Source organism: Notothenia coriiceps, unplaced genomic scaffold (genome assembly GCF_000735185.1).
Source record: "Notothenia coriiceps isolate Sejong01 unplaced genomic scaffold, NC01 NC01_scaffold00011190, whole genome shotgun sequence".
Classification (NCBI taxonomy): Eukaryota; Metazoa; Chordata; class Actinopteri; order Perciformes; family Nototheniidae; genus Notothenia; species Notothenia coriiceps.
This window is the reverse complement of record NW_011343891.1, coordinates 144,223-155,591: the sequence shown is the minus strand read 5'-3', so window position 1 is coordinate 155,591 and position 11,369 is coordinate 144,223. Positions and strand designations below refer to the sequence as shown.

At 41.8% G+C, this 11,369-nt stretch overlaps 1 protein-coding gene across 4 annotated transcripts in view; it reads right to left on the bottom strand.

The window, feature by feature from the left end:
* The window catches only part of LOC104946575 (discs large homolog 1-like protein), a 71,328-nt gene that overhangs the window by 56,393 nt on the left and 3,566 nt on the right, over window positions 1–11,369 (bottom strand). For 2 of the 4 annotated variants that reach the window (XM_010772436.1, XM_010772437.1), the window contains exon 2: window positions 10,357–10,479. The exons of 1 other annotated variant lie outside the window; for it this stretch is intronic. In XM_010772436.1, the coding sequence (XP_010770738.1) occupies window positions 10,357–10,479 (123 nt within the window). Of the gene's footprint in view, window positions 1–3,188; window positions 4,306–10,356; window positions 10,480–11,369 lie in introns of those variants that run through there. One more of the 4 variants, XM_010772439.1, reaches the window with a different exon arrangement.

Genomic DNA, 11,369 nt, shown 5'->3' with positions numbered 1-11,369 from the left:
GAGTGTGTGTGTGTGTGTGTGTGTGTGTGTGTGTGTGTGTGTGTGTGTGTGTGTGTGTGTGTATGTGTGTAGTATAATGGCCTATCAGTCATGCAGTAAGTGCCTTAGACAGGAATATGGCAACACCTTGGGAAAACACTGGCCAATATGATTACTGCGAGGGGGGGTGGGTACACTTTTTCCATGGGCTGCTGTGCTGTAAATCTGCAGACAACTGTAAAAGTGCTGCAGGGTAGAACATTGTGAGTGGCGCCCGTCCACTCAGGACTTTTAATCAATAATGCAGTTTTGGATCCAGAGACATTACTGCATTTGTCATCTGCAGTTCCAAAAGTATTTAATCATTTGAGCAGCAGTAGGAAATTATCATCATTCACTCTTATCACAAAGAGCCACGACAATAAGTGGCTTTCCTTCAACTTGTGTCCATACCCTTTTTTTTTTAAAAGCTTGGCTGATATGGAAAGATGTTTCAAATGCAGCATAGATAGATAGATAGAATCGGAGGGATGAAACCCTCTTTAATGGTCACACATGCAGAGCACAAAGCACACAGTGACATTTGGCCTCTGCATTTAACCCGGCAGCTATTGTACAGCGCCGGAGAACAATGGGGAGTGAGGAGGGAAGGGGGATGTCCGGTGCCTTGCTCAAGGGCACCACGGCAGGGCCCAGGAGGTGGACTGGGACCTCTCCAAGTAGCAGTCCACTCTCCATATTGTAGGTCTGGTCGGGGACTTGAACCGGCAACCCATGGCTCCCAGTCCAAGCCCCTACTGACTGAGCCACTGTCGGAATGCAATGGACTAACGTTTAGCCAACAAACCACAAAGCATGCAATTTGAACATTCACTGAAGTTTTCCCCCCTGACTACAGAGACACACATTGTGGCGGATGAATACTTCAGGTACATGTGGATCAATGCACAAAATAAATAGAAATGAAATATTTCCAATTTATCAGCAGTTGGAGTTGGGGGTGGAGGTGCTTATCGCCTTTAAGCAGCAGCTTCCTTAAAGGTGGGGTATGTAATTTTGGAGAAACCAGCTAGAGTGCGCTAGAATTTGAAAATACACAACCGGAAAAAATCTGCCACTTCCTTACAGAGCCCCTCCTCCAACACACACGGACGCGCACATGACCAATGAGGGCATGAGATAAGTTTGTGCACAGATGGAAGGCTGACAGGCAGGTAGGCCATCCAGTTATTTTAGCCGGGCCGTCTAAATGATTGGTTGTGCTTTTTACAGTACTACGGCTTCCACAGATGACATTTTTTAAATGTTTTTATTGTCAAAGCATTTAATATATTCATTGCTATCGGGATGTTAAGAGCATTCCATGGAATATAACAAAAAGTGTTTCTGAAATATATTACATACCCCACCTTTAAGGGTGGAGATTTCACGTCAGCTTCTTCTCCAAACTGTGACTGAGTGTCAGTCACAGGAGTCTAAATATAAACATCTAAAATGAATATCCAGATCCCAAAAATCTTTCAAGAGCATAAAAAACAGGGCAAAACTAACCTTAAAACAAAACGGGATTTGTTTGTATTTGGATCTAAAGAATCTGAGATAACGGGGACTTTGATGCATTTTAATGTGTGGTAAGCAGAGTTGTCTTGCACAGATTGAAACTGTTCTTGTAGACAGTGGCTGCAGCTTCAGTCAACTACAGAGGGGCCTTGTATAAAGATCCTTATCAAGTAAAGTCACTAGAGCTCCTGCCCTGCTGTGTCCTGCATGGGGATTTATGTGGATATTAGTTCATTGATTTATGCAGGCTGCTGGGGTATAGACCGTGTTGGTTAACACAGGCCCCAAAGTGTTTTTTATGACTTCTGTCAGCGCTATGCGCCCTGTGTGTTGGACAAATAAATACTGGGGGACAAACTAAATACATACCCCCATGACTCAGCAATAACTTTTATTTTACCACCCAGGTAAACACTCCTAAAAAAAGCTTGATCTATTTTTATAATAATTATTGTACAGCATGTGGAAAAGTCAATACACTGCTGGTGTATTGGAAACCTAATAGGAATGATACTTCCCAAAGGTTAATGGTAATTAAATTGTAGAGCTACAATACATAAAAAGTAGGTTTTGCATTTCTTTTGTGAACAAGCTGTGTTGTGTATTAAACGTTTTCCACGTAAAGACCTCTTTAGTTGAATAACTCTAAAAGGTAACCTCTATTTCTCCTTATCTCAACGCTAAAAGAGAATTCTGCTGTGCAATTCACATGTTTATTTTCTTTCATTTAGTTTGACAGAACGTCAGCTGGTAGTTTAACATAAGCAGTCAAAAATTATTGTGCTGTTTGTTATTGAAAACAAGAAAACAAGAAAGTTTTTCTCCGGTTCAAAATATGTCAGATTGTATAGAAACTTATGAGAATTGTTTATCTCGTCTGATTTATTATTTAATAATAATTTCCCTAATGTAGTCTTTAATATTAATGTTCTTCAACTGCCTTTCCATAATATCTCTATGGAGGCCGTGGCAGTATTTTTCTTGTAGGAGTTCATCAACCGCTTCGTAGCTACGTGTGCTACGTGCATTTGCTCTTTATCTATGACGTACATTAAAAACTATAAATTCAACCCTATACAAAACATTTATTTTATATTCTATTTAAAGTAGATGCAAGGCCAAATTATTAAGGATTCCTAAAGCTCATTGTGCCAAAATATAACAAGTAAACCATTTAAACATCACACGGCCCCTTTCCATGGAACTGATTTGGACTTCAGTGTGGATTTAGCATCTTGTGCCACTGGACTACTCAGCTAGATTAAAGCTTTGCCATGGCAACACACCAGCTCTCTGGTTCTCATACACTATGCCTGGCTAATTTCCATGACAACCTTATAAAAAATCTCAACAGAGACCTGCTTCAACTTCAATTTAAAACCTGATGCTGCCTCAGGCTGCTTCCCGGTGTTGGCTACGAAACTGAAACTAGAGAATGTTAAGTAACATAGTGTCCAGCGCCACACACACACACACACACACACACACACACACACACACACACACACACACACACACACACACACACACACACACACACACACACAAAAAACCCAGGTTAAGTTACATGCTTCCCACCCTGATCCGCTACCACCCCTCAAGCACAACACACACACACCCACACACAGAGGGTGTGACGTGTGTGTTACCTGGCTGGCATTGATACAGTCGGTGAAGGCACTCCTCCTGGAGAAGAACGTGAGGAGCTGCTGCCAGCGAGTCGAGGAGGTGGAGGGGGAGGAGGAGGCGGGAGAGGAGGTGGAGGAGGTACGTGGAGGTGCGAGCTCCTCCGAGGAGCCACGCTTTGGGCCCAGCTTCTGTTTGACCCCATGACCCCCGGATGACCCGCCCGCCCTCACACTGCGGGGGACCAAGGTGTTGTTGCCAAAAATATAGTTCATCGTCTCTGCGTTCTGCGCTTCCTTTAGTCAAACAAGATAGACTTCATGTTGCAGCACTTTTCCACTGCTTCATCTCTGGTTTCTCTACTCTGTTGCTTTCTTCCTCTCAAGCTCTAAAAGTGTTGCTGTCAAATATACAAGTTGACCACTTCCTTATTTTCTGTTTTTGCTGAAGATGGAGCAATTATTCATCTCCTTTGCTCAGTTTTCTTTGATAATGATCCCTTTTGTCCCTTTTCCTTTCTCCAGCTCCCTCAGGATTAAGAGAGCAGCTGGCAGTTGGAACGATGAGCAGCTGGAGGAGGAGGAATTGGTAGAGGAGGTAAAAAGTGCAGAGCAGGTAGACAGAGTCCTCCAAGAGTTGGAGCAGAAGCCTGTGTGTTAGGGTTTTTGTACATCCACTCGTCAGTCCATCTGCCCAACTGTCGTCCCATTGGTCCGTCATCCCATCGTCCAGACTGGAGACACGTCCAACATCCACACCTCTGTTAGTCCAAAATCTCCTCTTCAACTCCTTCCTCTCCTCTCTTCAGAGAGAGAAGGCGCGTGGGCCAGGCAACGACAGGATATGAGGATTGATTATTTAAGGGGGTTCACTCTTTCTCTCTGGCTTTCTCCACCCCACCTCTTCCTCGCTCCCTCCCTCCTCCTCTCTAGTCCAAGGAGATGACCAGTCAATCTCTCCTCTGTCACTGTGTCTGCTCCCATTAAATATGGGAGGAAGCGGGGAGGGAGGTGGAAAGATGCAGGCGAGGAGGAGAGCATCTGAAGTAGGAGGCTGGCTGGAAGAATCACTCTGCAACTCTTCGGTTTCTCCTCCCCTCACTCCTACATCTGTGGTGTCGCTCCAAGTCTCACTCTCTCTTCTCGTCGCTCACTCGGTACAGTATATTATTTAATCTCTCTCTTCTCTCTCTCTCTCTCTCTGTCTGTCTCTCTCTCTCTTCTCGTCGCTCACTCTGTACAGTATATTATTTAATCTCTCTCTTCTCTCTCTCTCTCTCTCAGCAAGTTGTCTTTTCCAGTCTTTTATTGGAGCTGCAACCTGACGCCCATTTCTCTCTCTCAGTCAGATATCATTACTTGTACAAGCCACGCCCCCAAATGCTAGCCAGCCAATGACATAACAGAACCCCCCCCCCTCCTACTCCAAATATACACACACACCTTCAAAACATCCATGCACACACAAACACAGGTAATGAAGCCTGTTGCAGGTTGAGGAGGAGATGAGGTGGAAAACTGCTAAATGCCACCGAAGTAGAAATTGAATGCTAGCGGTGACTAGACAGATAACAAGATAAAAGAGTTCTATTTGTGTCTGCGTGAAAGGGGAAGAAGTCAAAGTGAATTAAGAGAGGTGTCACCCAGTGTCAACCTTTAAGGATTTACAATGAGCTTTGTATCAACACGTACATGTGTGTAGGTTTGTGTCAAAATGCAATCATGCAATAGTTAATAACTTTGTTGTTTACATGTGTGTGTATGCATGGGCAAGTGTGTGTGGTAGAGAGATCTTCTCTTGAGGCCGTTTCCGGACACTGCAGCACCCAGCTCTCCCACACACTCTCACTCACTCTCACGTACACATACACACAAACATACTCGGACATACACGCATAGAGCACGTCTCCAGAATGGAAAACAACAGGCTGTTGCTGGGCACCGACTGAGATGAAGAAAAGGGAGAAGATAGGGAAAGGAAGAAGAGAGCGATACAACATGCTAACAAGTGTCATCACATCATCTCTCATTAATAGCAAAAGCATGCATTAAATTAGCTATAGCAAGTCTGAGCCAAATGCTAGCTTGCTTCATCAGCAGGGTCACTTAGCTGCAGGCACTAGCTCACTTCATCATAATAAGTAGAGCTTTTCCAGCGTCTGCCGTGCACAGCTAGGTTAGCCTCCCTGAGGATTAGCCACAGGTGGAGCAGGACCCCAGTCAGTGCTTCTTCCTGTGTTTCCTTGGGAACTGTATCTATAGCAACAGCTTTCTGAGCCCTGGAATACACCTGGTGCTGGCTGACTAATGTGATGTTTGCTAAAAGCTGAATGTATGTCACTGAGATTTCTTGTGTTGTTTTTAGAGGAATCCAATATGAAGAAAGCTGACTCATATATGACAGAGAAATAGAGTGGGTGAGATGGATTCTCAGAGTGTCCCCGTAGTCAGGCTTTGCAAGAAGCTTCTGTGACCAGCACTTAGCAGTCTGAATATAAAATAGTTGAAGACCGACCAAGCTGCTACAAGACAATATATACTAACAGTCCTAATTCATAAAGTAGCAGCTAAATGATCATGATCCGATGTTCACACCAATAGAAAGCGACTGAACAACCTGGAAACCCTGGCTCCTGTGGGGACTACCAACAAACCTGCTGGCTGAGAAAAAGTGTACTGTGACTGAAAGCCAATAAGACATTGCCTTAAGACTCTTAGAAAGAGAACAATATTCTCAGTTGATTTATTATATCAGTATTCATCTTCCTGTCAAGTTAATGGCGTCAATAACTAGTGTCAACTATTCGTCATTAAAGCATGATGTTCATTTTGTAAATGTTGTCTTCAGAATTTAGTAAAATAGACAATAAAGCAGGGAATGCTTTAGAGTGGGCTAGCTTTTGATTGACAGGTAACCACCAAGTTGGTTTAGCTCATATTACAACTTTAACCCTTTCTAAGTTGTTTGTAACTCAGGTTTTTTATAATGTCAACTCATTGTTGTTTTCAGCTCCCCCCTTCCACATCATGACAAAAACAAGATGTCATCAGCCAACATGACAAACCCAAGGATCAAAAATGTAATCTCCAAACCAGTGGATGACGTCTACAGTCTGTGGTCATAAACCACATATTGGAAAACATTTAAATGAACCTGATTATGGTACTAAGTAAGAATATAGGAGTTTCCAATCAACAGCATAACTGTTCATCCTCAGGGGGACATGAATGGCTGAAATGTTATTATAATCCATCAAACAGTTGTTGAGACATTTCACCAAAAACACAAGGTTTTAAATATGGTCTGGAGCAAAGTGAAGGACTGACTGACAGTTTCATCCCTAAAGTCATTCTGCTGACATGGCTGAATAAAAGCATTGAGTTGCTTATTTCCATGCAATGGAAAAATGCTTCTCACTTAACAGACTCTCTCTAAACCACCATATGCAGTGTAATAACTTAAGTTGCATAACACAGCAAGAAAGCAACCTGAGCTTCTCGCCCACAATCAGTAAGGAAAGATTAAGACATCAATCAAGTGGCCTGCAGTGTGAACACACAGTAAGGAGCTACCACCGGAGCTAGCGTAAATTACAACTGAAACCATATCATTAGCCTCTGACAGTCATTCTCTACAACCAGTGTGTCTGCAGCCACCATGACTCAAAACACAATACACTGACATGACAGGCTGACACAGCAACAATTCACTGAGTCACTGGCTGCAACACTATTAGCCCTGCCTTCCTGTGCCTCTCTCCATCACTTTTACCTTCTGTCTCTCTAGCTCTCTATCTCTCAAGTCAAATGTCAGTCAGTGAATGTCGGCTCCATTAATATTTCAGGACCAATTAAATAAAAACACACATCATGCATGTTTAATGTCCGCCTGCTGAGAGAGCCAACTTTGCCCTTCCATCATCTACAGGTAATGATGGATAGCCTAGCATACAAATGCTGTGTTTTTTTTTTAAAACAAATTATTTACTACTCCTCCCAAAGATTGACCAGCAACCTATTTCAGATATCAACTCAGCGTGCACCAGACAGTCTGACCCTGTAACCCAGTAGCTATTTCGTTATGTAGGTTTAACCGTAATACAGACTAAAGGCTTGATTCCTACTGGTTTTAGCAGAGACTGTTTATATGTAATAAAACATTTGTAGTTAAGGAGTAGTACAAATCAACCACTTTTTAGTGGCCAACTGAAATCAACACATATTTTGTTATTTTATTTCTTGCCCTGTCATGTTGTCCTAGCTTGCCTTTAACATGGCTCTCAATAGAATTGTAATAGATATTGGCTTCTTGTTGTCAACAACAATACAGAAACGCTGGTGCAGCTAGAAGCACTGTAAACACGACGGCATGCAGATCTATACTGCGGTCTCCTCCACTGGTTCCTAACCATGTTGGCTCTCCCCCAGCCCTTCCATTAGATCCCTTTCAGATTCTGGTAAGGACCATTTTGAAAAGATATGTCAAGCTGCCCTGGTAAATAATGGGGGTATAGAGGGGTAAACATAAAGCACTGCAGAGCGAGCAAGGCACCGGCTCAATCCCAACAGGCCGGATCAAATATTCAGACTCTCAGTGTCTGGGGGTGGGCTGGGTTTTTTTCATAGCTACGCAGCTCAGTTTTTTCTTTAAACAATATAATAATAATAGCAGCAGATCAAATTACTTCACATCACATGAAAGGGGTGTTTTTAGTGATTATGCAGCTCTACAGAACTTTTTTGTGAGTTTGAGCTGTTTTAGCAGAAACATTACCAGTGTTTACTTTCCCCTCTAATATATTGTCATATGGCTTAAGTAGGCAGCACACTACTGTACCAGCTAAACACAAAACTGTATACACACAACGGTAGCAACTAGCTGGGGAACATTGTATAGCATTTTGCAGCTAAAGATAAAAACATTATAAAACACTAATTAAAGAAAAGTGAATATATAGAACTCACATCCACCAGGGAGCCAGAAACATAACTCTAAATGAGAGAAAATGTAACTTCGTCATTTTTTTAATGTATAAATGGGCAACTACCTTTCGGAGATTGCAGGTTTTAACATAGATGAACATAAAAGATAGCAGACATAAAGGCAAAACGCCTGTAGACTGTAAGGGCGACTACATATGAAAGGATGCGTATTCAAGCTTTCAATAGCTAAAAGCTACACTGTCCCCAAGTGTCAGCTATAGCTAGTTCCATGCTGTTGTCTGCAGCTCTATGGCTTACTCTGTCTCTCGGTCAGTCCCAAAGCATTTCCCCCCCCCCCCTTGACGGCCACATGTTCCCCCTAAGAGATTCAAATTTGCAATGGATGTCAAGAGTGTGTGAGGTTGTGTGTGTGTGTGTAATGAATAAAGTGAATGCATGACCACATGAATGCATGCAGGTAGGTGGAGGCAGCTTTTGAAATCAGGCTTGTTTTTAAAAGAAAATTGGTGAGCCACACAATCGATTTAAGTCCAAAGACAAGCCAGATAAAGGTGGACAAATAATCCTGTCAGTGCCTTTTTCTAAGGCTAATCACATTAAAGGAAATTGTTAAAATAAGCATTTATTATATGCACATGTACAGCAATTGATTTGTCTATTCATCCGCAGGGCTTTCCATTCGGAGGCAGCCACTACACGACTGTTAGACATTACAGTAAGTGCTGAGCAAAGGTCTGACTGAGTCCTTATTTCAACGACTGTATCGGCAGGGGGGGACATAGATTCATTGAGGAGGGGATTGTCTGATTGACAGGTTGATTAACATCGAGCAACAAATCTGTGTCTGTCTGCCTGTAATTCTCTATTTATCCCATCTCTTGCCGCTCCCCCACCCTTTGTTTCTTTCCTTCCTTTCCTTATTATGTGCATTAGCCTAATGACCAAGAGCCATTAAGGTTTCTGTGTTGCCTACGTGACACTTACTGTTATATAAACTCTACTGTGTTATAAAAAGACATTTAAAAAAAAGACATTTTCACTGTTGCTCCTCATTCAATCTCTGCAGTGGATATCCATTTTATTGGTGGAGTTATTTAAGGAAAGTCAATTATACTGCCGCAGTGCCGACTGCATTTCCTCCTCAGTAAATACAGTAGACTTTCCAAAATGTCAATACAGGTATTAATCTGCCATTAGTTTTTTGAGCCTCTTTACCAGCAATATTCAATAACTCAGTTAAATGCTCGCCATTAAATAGTTTGATTTATTAAGCCAAGTCAGATATTGATTTGATGGGGGGTATTTCCCTGCCTCTACTGCCTCCTGCAGTTTCTACGCTGCAATTACCAGGGGAGAGGAAGAGGAAACTGTCTATGTTATCTTTCCACTCTGATTACTTTCTTTACTATAAATACTTAAGACACAAGCTACATAAGAGGGTAAAGTACTTAACAATGTGAAAAGCAGCAGAATGTACATACATTATGGAAAACAAACAAGGTGGTGGGTAAAAAGTAAAGAAATAATCGGAGCCAGAAGAAATATTTGTGATGCTTTTTGATGTCCTTTTTTTTTCATTATCAAGTAAACCCACAATCACAAACCGCATGCGCAGTACAAATAGACACAAACATGAGCAACCACAGTTTTAGCTCTGTGTTCACATGGTTCAGAGAAAAAAAAACAGTAGATACATTTCAGCTGACTTTTGGTTCTGGCTTCAGGAGATACAGTAAGTGTCGGCAGACTTGATGAAGTACATTCATGTTTAAAAATGTAGATAAAAACAAAGAGTGAATAAAGAGTGATACCTTGTCTCACATATAAAGAACATATCAAACGTGTCACTCTCTTCTGCCTGCCTTTGCACTTATAGGAATACAATAAACATGTTGAAAGCTATTTGTTCATATAGATTTGATTCCTTGCACCATCTGGCACTTTATCCATTTGTTCCTAATAACTATTTAATGATATTGAAATGCTACATGAAAACACTTTGTAAGAGACGAGTTTCTATGAGGTTGTGAAAGCATGGTGTCTCTGAATTTCCACCAATGCATTCATACAGATTCAAACAGATTCTGCACAACTGTCTCAAAAAACACAGAAAATCAGAGATTAAAAGGATAACAAATGGACTGCATGCTCATATATAAACTCAACTTAAAACGTGAGGGACAACTGAAAATGAACATAAAAAGAACCAAGCTATGGAGGCATGCGACGGACTCAGAGGCGGGGTTACCTGGTAGTGGGCGTGGCTATGAGAATAGAGAGAAGAGAAAGGCGGGGCTGGGACTTCATTCAGCCTCTCCCCCTCTGGGTGTCGCCACCCCTCGTCATCATACGGACCCTCGGGTGATTCTACCTACGATGCATAGACAGATCTCAGCATGGTGCAACACACACACATGTGCAACACACACACACACATACACACTCTCTCTCTCTCTCTCTCTCTCAATCTCTCTCGGCTAACTTTATATTTTAATATGTAGGTCCTTCATGCCACTCGTAGTCAAGGACAGATTATACATTTCAACCATTATTGTGATAATACTATATTTACAAATAATTGCCTAACAAAGTGTTACCTAGAGAAGAAGGGACTTTTTAAGCCTAGTTCATTTCTGCTTTAATATGTAAGAAAATACATCATTTTCAGATAAAATCAGATACTGCAGTGTTTGGAGAATTGCATGGGCAATGTAAGGGTAGTCTTATTGCATCTGTTATTACTTGTTCTTTCTTTCTTATAGTAGAATCAAGCGACTGCCTTATACAGTATGCATGAGGAATAACAATTGCTGAAATGTGGGAACATTAAAATAGATTTTTTTCATTACAGAAAACAGGTCAGAAAGTTGGGTAAACTAGCTTTAACAGCCACACATTAACTTACAACTGAATGTACACGTTTTCATTGGCCTACTATTTTTAATATGGTCATACTGTACAGAACTACATGTTGACCCAATATGCAGTTGCATTTTGGCTTTGTAAGATTAAAGGTAAACAAATAAGTACTAGTACTATAGTCACAAGATGATATATGTGTGTGTGTGTGTGTGTGTGTGTGTGTGTGTGTGTGTGTGTGTGTGTGTGTGTGTGTGTGTGTGTGTGTGTGTGTGTGTGTGTGTAAGAAGCAGGGAACATGCCCATGGGGAGAACAAGGTGGCAGGTCCATCTGTCATACAGAAGCAAGCCAAATCCTGGCTTGCTTCTGTGTACACACACACACACACACACACACACACA